The sequence below is a fragment of the Oncorhynchus masou genome, chromosome 33 (genome assembly GCF_036934945.1).
Source record: "Oncorhynchus masou masou isolate Uvic2021 chromosome 33, UVic_Omas_1.1, whole genome shotgun sequence".
Classification (NCBI taxonomy): Eukaryota; Metazoa; Chordata; class Actinopteri; order Salmoniformes; family Salmonidae; genus Oncorhynchus; species Oncorhynchus masou.
The window spans coordinates 15671904-15689994 of record NC_088244.1 but is presented as its reverse complement, the minus strand read 5'-3'; the positions used below and the strand labels follow the sequence as shown (position 1 = coordinate 15689994).

General features: G+C 48.1%; 1 protein-coding gene across 5 annotated transcripts in view; it reads right to left on the bottom strand.

Moving 5' to 3' along the window:
• Positions 1-153: 153 nt before the first annotated feature.
• Positions 154-18091, bottom strand: part of znf512b (zinc finger protein 512B) — an 89841-nt gene continuing 71903 nt past the window's right edge. For all 5 annotated transcript variants that reach the window (XM_064956516.1, XM_064956514.1, XM_064956515.1 and 2 more), the window contains 7 exons: positions 6714-6812; positions 5955-6182; positions 5522-5836; positions 5320-5421; positions 5090-5152; positions 4898-4996; positions 154-4371 (listed from right to left, as the gene is read on the bottom strand). In XM_064956516.1, coding sequence (XP_064812588.1) covers positions 3997-4371; positions 4898-4996; positions 5090-5152; positions 5320-5421; positions 5522-5836; positions 5955-6182; positions 6714-6812 — 1281 coding nt within the window. In that variant the 3' untranslated portion in view covers positions 154-3996. The remainder of the gene's footprint in view (positions 4372-4897; positions 4997-5089; positions 5153-5319; positions 5422-5521; positions 5837-5954; positions 6183-6713; positions 6813-18091) is intronic.

The following is an 18091-nucleotide window of genomic DNA, read 5'->3' as shown; positions in this document are numbered from 1 at the left end:
ATCTAAAGTCATGTAACTAGGCTATATGCTATTTATGATAATAAAATGTGAAGGTTTAAAATCCATTGTATCAGCTCCAATAATTGTCAGGTCATATAGGCTACCAACCATTCACACGATTAACAGCATGTATTATATATGGCAACTGTCAAACTTAGTCAACAACATTTTTATTCATTATTTGAGGGATAATAATGCACAGGTAATACAACAATTTTGAAAAATTGTAACAGACCAGATTCAGAGGTGTGGTGCCTCCCTAGTTAGGATATAGCTTCAGATATGAACAACTTCAACATAGAAAACAGGAAAAACATCATAGGTATTCTTCTCAACATAACCAATCATTTTGTATCCTCTCTATAATGGTCAATTTTCAAAACAAAGAGTCATCTGAAGCCGTTTGAGATTGTGAATGTTTGTAAGATAAAACATTAAAGGGGGAAATAGCATTTTGTGAAAAAAGGGAAGACACCTTAGCCTATGCCCAGATACAAAAGTCAAACCACACACAGTCCAGACCACTAAAAAGCTCTGGAGACAACACTCCTAATTCAAGCCTATTTCATTGGATAGTAAGTGCACTAAAAACAAACACACACACACACACACGCCTCCTTGTTCACCCTCAGATATCGACAACTGAACATTCTCCATATGTGTGCCAATGTGTCCCGAAGAGCTCAATTAAATGTGCATCGTTAAACACGTTAAACAGTGTATTTCAACACATACCATCACATTTGATGGACTTCCACTGCAACTTTTTTGTTTCATTTTTTTCTTCTTTTTTTGATTTGTCACTGAGAAAAGAAGATTCTTAAGCAAACAAACAAAGGGAAAGGGTAGGTGAAATAAATTAGCCATTAAATGTGTCAATTACACTGGATATCAAAACATTAGCAAGCCAATGTGACCGACAAAATATGGTGTATTGCTGTACTCTCTAAACATATTGTTGCAGTTGCTGCTTTATTCTACATGAGCTCAAACTGTGGGATATGTGTTTCCCACATCATCTAGGAAGACAGGTAGTAAAGGGTCAAATAAAGTATATCATAATATCCACAATGGTAAGCAGTGCTAAACTATTATATTGCAAACACCAAAGCTTGTCAGGTAAACAATAGCAGTCAATATGACAGAAAAATCAAACAAATCAACAAGCAACTCATAATTGATACTGTGCCAAAACTCCACACCCAACTACTAACTGTTCTTAACATCCTCTCATAATAAAGGGTTGGAATTAATTTGTAGCCTGTAGAATGTTTCTGCAAAGCCTTTGTGAGAATGCATGTTCTATAACTGAACTCCAGCCAAGGTGCTCATTCTCCCTATACACACACGCCAGTCACTAGACGAGAGCCAAGGGCCAAGGTCTGAAGAACTGGATTTGAAAAGAGCAAGGTACCGTCAGTGCTTGTCTATCTAACCTCTGTTGTTCATCTATCAAATGTGAATATAACAATACGGGAGGTATTTCATCGTAATGCAATGTAAGGGATGTAGCCTACACCCAGTCTTTCGTGAAAGGGATAGTGAGAGATTTTTGCAATTAAGCTAGCTGATCCCATAGACTTCCAGTCATTAACAATCGCTCCAGAAAATACCTTGAACTTCCTTCAAACTGGACGCAGAGACATGAAATGGTATCCATGAGTTCATCTGACTTGATTGCCCAAATCTCACACTACCCCTTTAAGAACTCCTATCATCCCAAAATAGACAATTATGGATTAAAGCAATGTAGGCTGACATTTACAAAATCTAATTCAATTGCAATGGTGATATTGGGCTGAATCCTAACTTGAGGAACACAAAATGTCAGCACAAGGGTTAATATTACATTATGGTATGAGTTAAGTATCTGTATTTGGACATAATGCAAAGTACAATTTTAGGACAATTTTAGGAAAAACTGTGCTGGATGAACAAGCAGACGGATTAAATTGCACCATATAACCATTCAATTTTTACAAACTCCCCTTGCTATCATTTTAACTAGATAATATACACACGATTATAAAATAGATCTGTAGCTTTGAGAGCAAGCTATTCTGCTCTATTGATATAAATATAAATGAAAGATTTTAGGGGTTTTATTTCAATCAAATTATTTCATTTGTTTTGTGTGAATTCAAGTATCTACTTTAAGTAATTATTACATAGATAATGTCTTAAAATTCTCTGATTGCACATGCTAGTATTTTACATAAATTAAAGACATTTAATTTAGACTTAATTCATTTTACAATAAAACAGTTATGACTGGTAAAACAGCCTAAATGTTTTGCATTTCTGAGGATCATTTATGGCTTTGTTAGGATATTGAGTTAGACAGGTGGCCCTGTTAGTTTCCTATTTGTCATTGAATCTGGGTAGAATGCGGGTCACAGAGGACTAAAAGTACTTCTTTTTGGACACCACTCGGGTTCTTTTTTAGTCCTGGTTACAACCCCCCATATAGGGGGTTAAGGTTTGAGTAGGGTGAAACTGCCCCTTAGACACGGACCTATGGCCAGTTTTGTGTCTTTGCCCATAATGGTTAAGGTTAGAATTTAGGGAGGGCAGACTGGTTCCAAGATCTGTGTCTAAGGGCAGCCTCTTCTGGAACATTAATGTTGGGGTAAAAGATTAGCAGTGCTCTTCAAGTGCAGAATGACACAACAGGGGAAGGGAGGGAAGGGTTAGGGTTAGTGCAAGACAAGTGTTTTTAGAAACTATATTTGCAGGATTTCTTTTTCGTTTCATAAAATATTATTTTCAAACTGACTTCAATTTTCTATAAAAAGACATATGCCGCTCCCTTTTCTGAATTATTTCATTCAAACAAGAGCAAGTAGATTTTTCCAGATCATCCTCAATTTGGACTTCAATCTCCAAAATGGTGACAACTCATTTGATTGTGCTGCAATGGTGCAACTCTGGTCAAATACTTTCCCACTGTTAGATTCAGCATTTAGTCCATAATTAGCAACAAAAGCAGTGGAAACATATATTCAACAACATTTTTTCATCTTCAAACTTTGAGAATATGCCGTTTACATTGCTTGGTGTAGATACAGATTTTAGTTTAGAAATGTTTGCGTAAACATCCTCAATCATACTCTTGTGCCCCAAGGTATAATTACTGTCTCAAAAATGGATAAAATCTCATATCATATGTAAAATAAAAAATAAATCCCACATTTCAGTGTAAATTTGAAATGAACAAAATTACTATAAATACTTGAACAGCATAAGAACAGAAGAAAGAATTTGATTTATGCGTAACAGTGTGTACTCTGGGCCAAAACACAATGAGTGTATTGCACTGAAGCAGACTGATGAAAAATGCTCTCTACTTCGCCATTCAGCTGCCACAATGAAAAACCAACTTAAGACGCCAAAGTGGAAAACAACAAAATGCAAATTTGACCTTCCTGCCTTGAAAAAACTGTGGATGACGTCATTGCTTTGAGTATATAGATATATAGATATAGATATTGTATATATACACAGTACAGTATATCAATTGAAAAATCACTAGCAGTAAATTACCTCACCATGCTAATAGAATATCCTTTAAAAAAATCTCTCAAGCACAACATGAATCTACAGACATGTATAGGGAATTATGCAAAATTCTATTGAAATATGACTTTTGTTTAGAAAATGCTATTTATATATTGAGTTGGATTTTAACTTTGATTACAATTAACCCCTGTTGTGAATTGCTTAACTGAAATGATGCTTCGAAATGGAATGGAGAATAAAATGAACTGTTACATCAGCATATACCAGTAGACACATACACCGTATACAGTATAGGGTTAAAACACAAAATCAAAAGCATGAACTAATTGTCTTCATGTCTCTATGGTTATTTTTAGTTTCGTTCGCTGTCCCCCAGTCCTCGTGTCGTCCATAACGTCTTTGAGCTTACTGGCGTAATGTGGATGGCATGTCAGAGAGATAGCACCCTCTCTGGCTCCTGGGTTAGTGAAAGCAGATCTACTCTGAGGAAGGGGGCACCCTCTTGGTCTTTCCCTTCCTTGTGGTAGGGGGGTTGGGCTGTCTGTTTAATGTCGGGGTCTCCAGGTTCACCCTCTCTGTCGGGGACTGGGCCTGGTGCTGGACTTGGGCCGTGTTCGGGGTGGCGGCTGAAGTTGGGTTCGGGGTGGGGGTGGAGGATGAGATTTGGGTGGAACTGAAAGGAGTCTTTGTTTGGACAGGGGTGGCCTGAGGGGGGTGCTCTTTGGGCTTGCGGCCTCTCTTCTTTCCTGTGGTGGCACCGTTCTTAACCTCCTTTTTCTCAAACTCTTTGTTTTCTGCCGGTTTGCTCTTACTGCTGCTGGGCACCACATGGCTAGAGGCTCGGAACCAGTTCTGTACGAATGTATGATAATGTAACGTATGATAATGTAACATTTGATAATGTAACGTATGGTAATGTAGCGTATGATAATGTACCGTATGATAATGTAACATATGATAATGTAACATATGATAATGTAACATATGGTAATGTAACGTGTGATAATGTAACGTGTGATAATGTAACATATGATAATGTAACATTTGGTAATGTAACGTATGATAATGTACCGTATGGTAATGTAACGTATGATAATGTACCGTATGATAATGTAACGTATGATAATGTAACATATGATAATGTAACATATGGTAATGTACCGTATGTTAATGTACCGTATGATAATGTAACGTATGATAATGTAACGTATGATAATAATGAGGGAAAACGTTCTGTTACTGCATGTGTGTATGACATCCACCTGTGTGTTTTAAAATGTGTTTATAAATGACTGAATGTGTTATCTGTGAGTGGGTCTGTTTCATATACTTCAAGGTGTATATCAGACCTGTGAGGGTTTATGTATGTAAGTCTCACCTGTGAATGTGTCTTGCTGATGTGGTACTTGACACCACTTTCTGAGCTGAATTCCTTCTGACACAATAAGCAGGTGTACTTCCCTGCGTCGCCCCCTGCCTGAAGCATACAGAAACACACCTCAGTCAGTTGTAGGTACAAGTTGTCCCTAAACCTCATCCATTTAACTTAACCTGGTCCTGATGGTCCTACCTGGTTACAGTTGGCTAGATGAGCTTTGAGCCCGGACACACTGGAGTAAACAGCTTCACAGCTCTAGAAACAGAGAGGAACAATAACAACAGATACCAAAATAGTCAACTGTGCGTATAAAATGCAAATTTGACAGCGCTGGAATGTGTAAAAGCAACTGGAAAATAAAACAAACTGGATTCATCTGAAAGGTGTTTAATGGACAGAACATGTCGTCTTGAGGGTCTTACTCCGTTGGAGCAGCAGAGGAAACCCTTCTCCTTGACCTCGTTCTTCCAGCTCTCTAGCAGCTTGGGACTGAACTTGGGAAGGCCAGGCCGAGTGTAGTTCAACTGGGGGAGGAGGATAGACAGGGACAAGATGTTCAGTGTGTGTGTGTGTGTGTGTGTGTGTGTGTGTGTGTGTGTGTGTGTGTACCTGTCTGTCTCTTACCCTCTTGCTGTCCGGTACTAGGTCATCTTTGATGCGGCGCTTGGTTCCCCAGTCCTTGGTCAGTTCATCCTCTGCTATCTCCTGCAGGTGGAACACTGCTACCTGGGCTGACCGACGTCTCACCCTACCACTGGGAGTCCTCTCAAAGTCCTCCCCCAGCCCCTCTCTCTCCCCACCCCTCTCTCTCCCCTCCTCTCTCTCTTTCTCTCTACCTGCCGACAACTCTTGCCACTTCTCCTTTTCCTTCCTCTCTCTCTCCGTGTGGTTCAGCTCCCGCCTTCCCCCAAGCTGTGTCTGGGAGTCCTCTGTGCTCACCTGAAAGAGGAGGGACAGCCCAGACCAATGAGAGAATTCACAGAGATTCAACCAACAACTATGGGTGTAATCTCAACAGATAAATATATAAAACAAAAACACTTCTGCTCTCTCTTACCCCTCTGCTGGCGTTAGTGTTGTTGGTATCGTTGATGTTGGTGGTGTTGGGGGTGGTGGGGGTGCGGTGTTCAGTGCGGAGGTGGTAGTCTCTGCCAGCCTTGGAGCGGTAGGTCTTCCCACAGTGCTGACACAGAAACACAGGCTTGTCCTCCTCTGACAGCTCTCTGCCACAGCGCTTCTGATGGTACTGGTACCCCATTAGACTGGAGAAATGGGCCGAGCAGCCCTGTGGGTGTGTGGGTGGGTGCACGTACGTGTGCGTGCAACATTGAAAATGGGAGAAATAGAAAATTCACATTAGACTGGAAATCAGGTTAGTGGAGCAGAGTATGGATGTGTTTAACAAACATGTCTAGGTTATATTCATCTAACTTCATATAGTGTCACTGACATAAACTAGCTTTCTCAAGAGAGGTGGACAACCATTTTTGTGGTTGAATGAGAGAAGAGTGAGTTAGAAGTGGAAGAAATAAATGAAATGCCCATGAATGTATGAAGAGAGGTTAGTGAGAATGTCTGTCTCAGCTGCCATGTGTCTTCACCTCTCTCTTCTCTGCATTCTAGTGTGAGTAATTGGTAACAGAGTGTTGATGTGTGTTTGGGCAAAATGACAAGAAAGCTAGAGGGAAGGAGGGAGTGAGAGAGGAGAGAGAGAAATAAATAAAGAGGGAGAGAGCGTTAGATGGAGAAGGAGGGGTGTGCAGCAGAAATAGAAAAGAGAGAGAAAGTGGGATTATAGAGAAAAAGAAGCACATACCTCGTTAGGACACTTGATTCGTCCCATCTGTTTGAGCACTCTGCGCAGCCTCTCTCTCTCCTCCTGCCTGTCCCCCGTCTGGCCCTCGCTCCCCGAGGCCTGAAGGGGGAACAAGCACAGCGTCGCACCAGAGTCGTGTCCCCTCAAAACACCCCCCCCCCCCAACTAGGCCGGGAAAATGTGTCTTCCATCTCAGGCGTCAGGCAGTGCCAGGATCATTAAATGGTTTCATGGCAAAAGGCCGTTACTCAAGACATGTTTATGACAACTGTCAAACTAATGTTTTCACCGAAGGGTTTATCAGTGCCAAAAACATGTCTGATAAATACAGCAGCTGACAGCACAGCCAGAGAGAGGACAGGGGAGGGGACGACACATCAGGGCAGTAACAGCCAGAGAGAGGACAGGGGAGGGGACGACACATCAGGGCAGTCACAGCCAGAGAGAGGACAGGGGAGGGGACGACACATCAGGGCAGTAACAGCCAGAGAGAGGACAGGGGAGGGGACGACACATCAGGGCAGTAACAGCCAGAGAGAGGACAGGGGAGGGACGACACATCAGGGCAGTCACAGCCAGAGAGAGGACAGGGAGGGGACGACACATCAGGGCAGTCACAGCCAGAGAGAGACAGGGGGGGACGACACATCAGGGCAGTAACAGCCAGAGAGAGGACAGGGGAGGGGACGACACATCAGGGCAGTCACAGCCAGAGAGAGGGACAGGGGAGGGGACGACACATCAGGGCAGTCACAGCCAGAGAGAGGACAGGGGAGGGGACGACACATCAGGGCAGTAACAGCCAGAGAGAGGACAGGGGAGGGGACGACACATCAGGGCAGTAACAGCCAGAGAGAGGACAGGGGAGGACGACACATCAGGGCAGTCACAGCCAGAGAGAGGACAGGGAGGGACGACACATCAGGGCAGTCACAGCCAGAGAGAGGACAGGGGAGGGGACGACACATCAGGGCAGTCACAGCCAGAGAGAGGACAGGAGAGGGGACGACACATCAGGGCAGTAACAGCCAGAGAGAGGACAGGGGAGGGGACGACACATCAGGGCAGTCACAGCCAGAGAGAGGACAGGGGAGGGGACGACACATCAGGGCAGTCACAGCCAGAGAGAGGACAGGGGAGGGGACGACACATCAGGGCAGTCACAGCCAGAGAGAGGACAGGGGAGGGGACGACACATCAGGGCAGTCACAGCCAGAGAGAGGACAGGGAGGGACGACACATCAGGGCAATCACAGCCAGAGAGAGGACAGGGGAGGGGACGACACATCAGGGCAGTCACAGCCAGAGAGAGGACAGGGGAGGGGACGACACATCAGGGCAGTAACAGCCAGAGAGAGGACAGGGGAGGGACGACACATCAGGGCAGTCACAGCCAGAGAGAGGACAGGGGAGGGGACGACACATCAGGGCAGTCACAGCCAGAGAGAGGACAGGGGAGGGGACGACACATCAGGGCAGTCACAGCCAGAGAGGGACAGGAGAGGGGACGACACATCAGGGCAGTAACAGCCAGAGAGAGGACAGGGGAGGGGACGACACATCAGGGCAGTCACAGCCAGAGAGAGGACAGGGAAGGGGACGACACATCAGGGCAGTCACAGCCAGAGAGAGGACAGGGGAGGGGACGACACATCAGGGCAGTCACAGCCAGAGAGAGGACAGGGGAGGGGACGACACATCAGGGCAGTCACAGCCAGAGAGAGGGACAGGGAGGGGACGACACATCAGGGCAGTCACAGCCAGAGAGAGGACAGGGGAGGGGACGACACATCAGGGCAGTCACAGCCAGAGAGAGGACAGGAGAGGGACGACACATCAGGGCAGTAACAGCCAGAGAGAGGACAGGGGAGGGGACGACACATCAGGGCAGTCACAGCCAGAGAGAGGACAGGGGAGGGGACGACACATCAGGGCAGTCACAGCCAGAGAGAGGACAGGGGAGGGGACGACACATCAGGGCAGTCACAGCCAGAGAGAGGACAGGGGAGGGGACGACACATCAGGGCAGTCACAGCCAGAGAGAGGACAGGGGAGGGGACGACACATCAGGGCAGTCACAGCCAGAGAGAGGACAGGGGAGGGGACGACACATCAGGGCAGTCACAGCCAGAGAGAGGACAGGGAGGGGACGACACATCAGGGCAGTCACAGCCAGAGAGAGGACAGGGGAGGGACGACACATCAGGGCAGTCACAGCCAGAGAGAGGACAGGGGAGGGGACGACACATCAGGGCAGTCACAGCCAGAGAGAGGACAGGGGAGGGGACGACACATCAGGGCAATCACAGCCAGAGAGAGGACAGGGGAGGGGACGACACATCAGGGCAGTCACAGCCAGAGAGAGGACAGGGGAGGGGACGACACATCAGGGCAGTCACAGCCAGAGAGAGGACAGGGGAGGGGACGACACATCAGGGCAGTCACAGCCAGAGAGAGGACAGGGGAGGGGACGACACATCAGGGCAGTCACAGCCAGAGAGAGGACAGGGGAGGGGACGACACATCAGGGCAGTCACAGCCAGAGAGAGGACAGGGGAGGGGACGACACATCAGGGCAATCACAGCCAGAGAGAGGACAGGGGAGGGGACGACACATCAGGGCAGTCACAGCCAGAGAGAGGACAGGGGAGGGGACGACACATCAGGGCAGTGAATATGTTGAGAGAACAACTCTCTGGATTAAAAATGCAACTGTGGATACACTCTCAGGTGCATCTCAATAGTCTACATTGGCTCTCTGTCCTTGTCTCTTTTCCATCATCTGTATTCCTGGTGGGTATCCTCCATTTTCATTTCACTTATGTCTTTAGATTGGTACACTCTCAGAAAAAAATGGTTCCAAAAGGGTTCTTCGGCTGTCCCCATAGGAAAACCCTTTTTGGGTTCCAGGTAGAACACATGGGGACAGCTGAAGAACCCTTTTTGGGTTCCAGGTAGAACACATGGGGACAGCTGAAGAACCCTTTTTGGGTTCCAGGTAGAACACATGGGGACAGCTGAAGAACCCTTTTTGGGTTCCAGGTAGAACACATGGGGACAGCTGAAGAACCCTTTTTAGGTTCCAGGTAGAACACATGGGGACAGCTGAAGATTTTGAACATTTTTTCTAAGAGTGTACAGATGAAGGAGGGAAAGCCATTTGAGATTATTGAGACACATCCCTAGTCTGAGAGGGAAAAGAGGGGGATAAGACTGCAACTCAGAGGAATACATGTTATTCCCACACTAAAATCATGTCAGTCAGACCCTGAGGCTGGAGAACACACTCCCACCAGTCTTAGATCCACCAGGGGACACACAGAAACCCCCAGCATTTATTTGTAAAATCTTTATCAGACATGAGCGAGAGTGAGGGGGGAGAAAGAGTGAAAGAGAAATATATATATTGAAAAAGACAGAAAGAAAGAGAGTGGGAAAGAGCAAGACAGACATTTTGTGAGAGTGTGAGAGGAAGTAAGAGAGAGCGAAAGAGAAAAAGAGAGAGAAAGGGAGCACTAGAGAGAGAGAAAGAGAGAGGGATCACTAGAGAGAGGGAGCACTAGAGAGAGAGAAAGAGAGAGAGGGAGCACTAGAGAGAGAGAAAGAGCGAGAGGGTGCACTAGAGAGAGAGGGAGCACGAGAGAAAGCACTAGAGAGAGAGAGAGCGAGAGAGAGCACTAGAGAGAGAGAGCACTAGAGAGAGAGCGAGAGAGAGTACTAGAGAGAGAGAGAGCACTAGAGAGGGAGAGAGAGTGGGAGCACTAGAGAGAGAGAGAGCACTAGAGAGAGAGGGAGCACTAGAGAGAGAGAGAGCACTAGAGAGAGAGGGAGCAATAGAGAGAGAGGGAGCACTAGAGAGAGAGAGCACTAGAGAGAGAGAGAAAGAGAGAGAGGGAGCAATAGAGAGAGGGAGCAATAGAGAGAGAGGGAGCAATAGAGAGAGAGGGAGCAATAGAGAGAGAGCACTAGAAAGAGAGAGCACGAGAAAGAGAGAAAGAGAGCACTAGAGAGAGAGAGAGCACTAGAGAGAGAGAGCACTGGAGAGAGGGAGCACTAGAGAGAGAGAGAGAATAGAGAGAGAGAGCACTAGAGAGAGGGAGCACTAGAGAGAGGGAGCACTAGAGAGGGAGCACTAGAGAGAGAGGGAGCACTAGAGAGAGAGAGATAGAGAGCACTAGAGAGAGGGAGCACTAGAGAGAGGGAGCACTAGAGAGAGGGAGCACTAGAGAGAGGGAGCACTAGAGAGGGAGCACTAGAGAGAGAGGGAGCACTAGAGAGGGAGCACTAGAGAGGGAGCACTAGAGAGAGGGAGCACTAGACGGAGAGGGAGCACTAGAGAGAGCACTAGAGAGAGAGAGAGAGAGAGCACTAGAGAGAGAGAGCACTAGAGAGAGGGAGCACTAGAGAGAGAGGGAGAGCACTAGAGAGGGAGCACTAGAGAGGGAGCACTAGAGAGAGAGAGCACTAGAGAATGAGCACTAGAGAGAGAGAGCACGAGAGAGGGAGAGAGAGAGAGACCACTAGAGAGAGAGAACTAGAGAGAGAGCACTAGAGAGAGAGCACTGGAGAGGGAGCACTAGAGAGAGAGAGCACTAGAGAGAGAGAGAGCACTAGAGGGAGCACTAGAGAGAGAGAGCACTAGCGAAGGAGCACTAGAGAGAGAGAGCACTAGAGAGGGAGCACTAGAGAGAGAGAACACGAGAGAGAGCACTAGAGATGGAGCACTAGAGAGAGAGCACTAGAGAGAGAGCACTAGAGAGAGAGCACTAGAGAGAGCACTAGAGAGGGAGCACTAGAGAGAGAGCACTAGAGAGAGAGAGGGAGCACTAGAGAGAGAGCACGAGAGAGAGAGCACTAGAGAGAGAGCACTAGAGAGGGAGCACTAGAGAGGGAGCACTAGAGAGAGAGAGGGAGCACTAGAGAGAGAGCACGAGAGAGAGAGAGCACTAGAGAGAGAGTAGAGAGAGCACTATAGAGGGAGCACTAGAGAGAGAGCACTAGAGAGAGAGAGGGAGCACTAGAGAAAGAGCACTAGAGAGAGAGAGGGAGCACGAGAGAGAGCACTAGAGAGAGAGAGAGAGAGCACTAGAGAGGGAGCACTAGAGAGAGCACTAGAGAGAGCACTAGAGAGAGAGCACTAGAGAGAGAGAGCACTAGAGAGAGCACTAAGAGAGAGAGCACTAGAGAGAGCACTAGAGAGAGGGAGCACTAGAGAGAGAGGGAGCACGAGAGAGAGCACTAGAGAGAGAGGGAGCACTAGATAGAGAGAGAGACACTAGAGAGAGAGAGCACTAGAGAGAGAGAGGGAGCACTAGAGAGAGAGAGCACTAGAGAGAGAGAGCACTAGAGAGCACTAGAGAGCACTAGAGAGAGGCACTAGAGAGAGAGAGCACTAGAGGCACTGGGAGAGAGCACTAGAGAGAGAGACACTAGAGAGAGAGAGCACTAGAGAGGGAGCGCGAGAGAGAGAGAGCACTAGAGAGAGAGAGCACTAGAGAGAGCACTAGAGAGAGGGAGCACTAGAGAGAGAGAGCACTAGAGAGAGGGAGCACTAGAGAGAGAGAGCACTAGAGAGAGAGAGAGCACTAGAGAGGGAGCACTAGAGAGAGGAGCACTAGAGAGAGCACTAGAGAGCACTAGAGAGAGAGCACTAGAGAGAGAGCACTAGAGAGAGAGCACTAGAGAGAGAGAGCACTAGAGAGAGGAGCACTAGAGAGAGAGCACTAGAGAGAGAGCACTAGAGAGAGAGGAGCACTAGAGAGAGAGAGCACTAGAGAGAGAGCACTAGAGAGAGAGAGCACTAGAGAGAGCACTAGAGAGGAGCACTAGAGAGAGAGCACTAGAGAGCACTAGAGAGAGAGCACTAGAGAGCACTGGAGACTAGAGAGAGCACTAGAGAGACTAGAGAGCACTAGAGAGAGAGAGAGCACTAGAGAGAGCACTAGAGAGAGAGAGCACTAGAGAGGAGCACTAGAGCACTAGAGAGAGAGCACTAGAGAGAGGGAGCACTAGAGAGAGAGCACTAGAGAGAGAGAGCAGAGAGAGAGCACTAGAGAGGAGCACTAGAGAGGAGCACTAGAGAGAGAGAGAGCACTAGAGAGGAGCCCTAGAGAGGAGCACTAGAGAGAGAGACTAGAGAGCACTAGAGAGACTAGAGAGAGCACTAGAGAGAGAGCACTAGAGAGAGAGCACTAGAGAGAGAGAGCACTAGAGAGAGAGAGGGAGCACTAGAGAGAGAGCACTAGAGAGGAGCACTAGAGATGGAGCCCTAGAGAGAGAGAGCACTAGAGAGAGAGCACTAGAGAGAGAGCACTAGAGAGAGAGAGAGCACTAGAGAGGGAGCACTAGAGAGAGAGCACTAGAGAGAGAGCACTAGAGAGAGAGCACTAGATGGAGAGAGAGCACACTAGAGAGAGAGAGCACTAGAGAGAGAAAGAGCACTAGAGAGAGCACTAGAGAGCACTAGAGAGAGAGAGCACTAGAGAGGGAGCACTAGAGAGAGCACTAGAGAGAGAGCACTAGAGAGAGCACTAGAGAGAGAGAGAGCACTAGAGAGAGAGCACTAGAGAGAGAGCACTAGAGAGAGAGAGCACTAGAGAGAGAGCACTAGAGAGAGAGACTAGAGAGAGCACTAGAGAGAGAGCACTAGAGAGAGCACTAGAGGAGCACTAGAGAGCACTAGAGAGAGAGAGCACTAGAGAGAGAGCACTAGAGAGAGAGCACTAGATAGAGACTAGAGAGAGAGAGAGAGCACTAGAGAGAGAGACTGAGAGACTAGAGAGCACTAGAGAGAGCACTAGAGAGAGAGCACTAGAGAGAGAGAGCACTAGAGAGAGAGCACTAGAGAGAGCACTAGAGAGAGACTAGAGAGAGAGCACTAGAGAAAGAGCACTAGAGAGAGAGAGAGCACTAGAGAGAGAGAGCACTAGAGCACTAGAGAGAGAGGAGAGCACTAGAGAGAGAGCACTAGAGCACTAGAGAGCACTAGAGAGGAGCACTAGAGAGAGAGCACTAGAGAGAGAGCACTAGAGAGAGGGAGCACTAGAGAGAGCACTAGAGAGAGAGCAGAGAGAGACTAGAGAGAGCACTAGAGAGAGAGAGCACTAGAGAGAGAGCACTAGAGAGAGGAGCACTAGAGAGAGGAGCACTAGAGAGAGAGAGCACTAGAGAGAGAGAGAGCACTAGAGCACTAGAGAGAGCACTAGAGAGGGAGCACTAGAGAGAGAGAGGGAGCACTAGAGAGAGCACTAGAGAGAGAGCACTAGAGAGACTAGAGAGAGAGCACTAGAGAGGGAGCACTAGAGAGCACTAGAGAGAGAGAGCACTAGAGAAGAGAGCACTAGAGAGGAGCACTAGAGAGAGAGCACTAGAGAGAGAGCACTAGAGAGAGAGAGGAGAGCACTAGAGAGAGAGCACTAGAGAGAGGAGCACTAGAGAGAGAGAGCACTAGAGAGAGAGCAGAGAGAGCACTAGAGAGAGCACTAGAGAGGGAGCACTAGAGAGAGAGCACTAGAGAGAGCACTAGAGAGAGAGAGCACTAGAGAGAGAGCACTAGAGAGAGAGCACTAGAGAGAGAGAGCACTAGAGACTAGAGCACTAGAGCACTAGAGAGAGAGAGAGAGAGCACTAGAGAGAGAGAGCACTAGAGAGAGGAGCACTAGAGAGAGCACTAGAGAGGAGCACTAGAGAGAGCACTAGAGAGCACTAGAGAGAGAGCACTAGAGAGAGAGCACTAGAGAGAGCACTAGAGAGAGAGCACTAGAGAGAGCACTAGAGAGAGCACTAGGAGAGGAGCACTAGAGAGAGAGAGCACTAGAGAGAGGCACTAGAGAGAGAGCAGAGAGAGAGCACTAGAGAGAGAGCACTAGAGAGAGCAGAGAGAGAGCACTAGAGAGGAGCACTAGAGAGAGAGAGCACTAGAGAGAGAGCACTAGAGAGGAGCACTAGAGAGAGAGCACTAGAGAGAGAGAGAGAGAGCACTAGAGAGAGCACTAGAGAGAGGAGCACTAGAGAGAGCACTAGAGAGAGGGAGCACTAGAGAGAGAGAGCACTAGAGAGAGAGCACTAGAGAGAGAGCACTAGAGAGAGAGCACTAGAGAGGAGCACTAGAGAGAGAGAGCACTAGAGGGAGCACTAGAGAGCACTAGAGAGCACTAGAGAGAGAGCACTAGAGAGAGAGCACTAGAGAGAGAGAGCACTAGAGAGAGAGAGAGAGAGCACTAGAGAGGGAGCACTAGAGAGAGAACGAGAGAGAGCACTAGAGAGAGAGCACTAGAGAGAGAGCACTAGAGAGAGGGAGCACTAGAGACTAGAGAGAGAGCACTAGAGAGAGAGCACTAGAGAGAGAGCACTAGAGAGCACTAGAGGGAGAGAGAGAGCACTAGAGAGAGAGCACTAGAGAGAGACTAGAGCACTAGAGAGAGAGCACTAGAGAGAGGGAGAGAGAGCACTAGAGAGAGAGCACTAGAGAGAGAGAGCACTAGAGAGGAGCACTAGAGAGAGAGCACTAGAGAGAGGAGCACTAGAGAGAGAGAGAGCACGAGAGAGAGAGCACTAGAGAGAGAGAACTAGAGAGAGCACTAGAGCACTAGAGAGAGAGCACTAGCACTAGAGAGAGAGCACTAGAGAGAGAGGAGCACTAGAGAGAGAGCACTAGAGAGAGAGCACTAGAGAGAGAGAGCACTAGAGAGAGAGCACTAGAGAGGGAGCACTAGAGAGAGAGCACTAGAGAGAGCACTAGAGAGAGCACTAGAGAGGAGCACTAGAGAGAGAGCACTAGAGAGAGAGCACTAGAGAGAGAGAGCACTAGATAGAGAGAGCACTAGAGAGAGGAGCACTAGAGAGGAGCACTAGAGAGAGAGGGAGCACTAGAGAGAGAGCACTAGAGACTAGAGAGGGAGCACTAGAGAGAGCACTAGAGAGAGAGCACTAGAGAGAGAGCACTAGAGAGCACTAGAGAGCACACTAGAGAGAGAGCACTAGAGAGCACTAGAGAGCACTAGAGAGAGAGAGCACTAGAGAGAGAGCACTAGAGAGAGAGCACTAGAGAGAGGGAGCACTAGAGAGAGAGAGCACTAGAGAGAGGAGCACTAGAGAGAGAGCACTAGAGAGAGCAGAGAGAGAGCACTAGAGAGAGAGAGCACTAGAGAGAGCACTAGAGAGGAGCACTAGAGAGAGAGAGCACTAGAGAGGGAGCACTAGAGAGAGAGAGACTAGAGAGCACTAGAGAGGGAGCACTAGAGAGCAGAGAGAGAGAGCACTAGAGAGAGAGCACTAGAGAGAGCACTGAGCACTAGAGGAGAGAGCACTAGAGAGAGAGCACTAGAGAGAGAGCACTAGAGAGCACTAGAGAGCACTAGCACTAGAGAGAGAGAGAGAGAGCACTAGAGAGAGAGAGAGAGCACTAGAGAGAGAGAGAGCACTAGAGAGGAGCACTAGAGAGAGAGCACTAGAGAGAGAGAGCACTAGAGAGAGAGAGCACTAGAGAGACTAGAGAGCACTAGAGAGAGAGCACTAGAGAGAGAGAGAGAGCACTAGAGAGAGAGAGCACACTAGAGAGGAGCACTAGAGAGAGAGCACTAGAGAGAGGGAGCACTAGAGAGAGAGCACTAGAGAGAGACTAGAGAGAGCACTAGAGAGAGAGCACTAGAGAGAGAGCACTAGAGAGCACTAGAGAGAGAGAGAGCACTAGAGAGAGAGCACTAGAGAGGAGAGAGAGCACTAGAGAGAGAGCACTAGAGAGAGCACTAGAGAGACACTAGAGAGAGCACTAGAGAGAGAGCACTAGAGAGAGGAGCACTAGAGAGAGAGCACTAGAGAGAGCACTAGAGAGGGCACTAGAGAGAGAGAGCACTAGAGAGGAGCACTAGAGAGAGACTAGAGGGAGCACTAGAGAGAGAGCACTAGAGAGAGGAGCACTAGAGAGAGAGAGAGAGAGCACTAGAGAGGAGAGCACTAGAGAGAGAGCACTAGAGAGAGAGCACTAGAGAGAGAGAGCACTGGAGAGGGAGCACTAGAGAGAGCACGAGAGAGAGCACTAGAGAGAGAGCACTAGAGAGAGAGCACTAGAGCACTAGAGAAGGAGCACTAGAGAGAGAGCACTAGAGAGGGAGCACTAGAGAGAGAGAGCACTAGAGAGAGAGAGAGCACTAGAGAGAGAGCACTAGAGAGAGCACTAGAGAGAGAGAGCACTAGAGAGAGAGCACTAGAGAGAGAGCACTAGAGAGAGAGCACTAGAGAGAGCACTAGAGAGAGAGCACTAGAGAGAGAGAGCACTAGAGAGAGAGAGAGCACTAGAGAGAGAGAGCACTAGAGAGAGAGCACTAGAGAGAGAGAGCACTAGAGAGAGAGAGCACTAGAGAGAGAGCACTAGAGAGAGAGAGAGAGCACTAGAGAGAGAGCACTAGAGAGAGAGCACTAGAGAGAGAGAGCACTAGAGAGAGAGAGCACTAGAGAGAGAGCACTAGAGAGAGAGCACTAGGAGAGAGAGCACTAGAGAGAGAGAGAGCACTAGAGAGAGAGCACTAGAGAGAGAGAGCACTAGAGAGAGAGAGCACTAGAGAGAGAGCACTAGAGAGAGAGCACTAGAGAGAGAGAGAGCACTAGAGAGAGAGCACTAGAGAGGAGCACTAGAGAGAGAGCACTAGAGAGAGAGCACTAGAGAGGAGCACTAGAGAGAGAGAGCACTAGAGAGGAGCACTAGAGAGGAGCACTAGAGAGAGCACTAGAGAGAGAGCACTAGAGAGAGAGCACTAGAGAGAGAGAGAGCACTAGAGAGAGAGAGAGAGCACTAGAGAGAGGAGAGCACTAGAGAGAGGAGCACTAGAGAGAGGAGCACTAGAGAGAGCACTAGAGAGAGAGCACTAGAGAGAGAGCACTAGAGAGAGAGAGCACTAGAGAGAGCACTAGAGCACTAGAGAGAGAGAGCACTAGAGAGAGAGCACTAGAGAGAGAGCACTAGAGAGAGAGCACTAGAGAGAGAGAGCACTAGAGAGAGCATTAAAGAGAGAGAGAGCACTAGAGAGAGAGCACTAGAGAGAGCATTAAAGAGAGAGAGAGAGAGCACGAGAGAGAGAGAGAGCACTAGAGAGAGAGCACAAGAGAGAGAGAGGGAGCACTAGAGAGAGATAACACTAGAGAGAGAGCACGAGAGAGAGAGCACTAGGGAGAGAGCACTAGAGAGAGAGAGCACTAGAGAGAGAGAGCACTAGAGAGAGAGCACTAGAGAGAGGAGCACTAGAGAGAGAGAGCACTAGAGAGGGAGCACTAGAGAGAGAGAGCACTAGAGAAGGAGCACTAGAGAGAGAGAGCACTAGAGAGGGAGCACTAGAGAGAGAGAGCACTAGAGAGAGAGAGCACTAGAGAGGGAGTACTAGAGA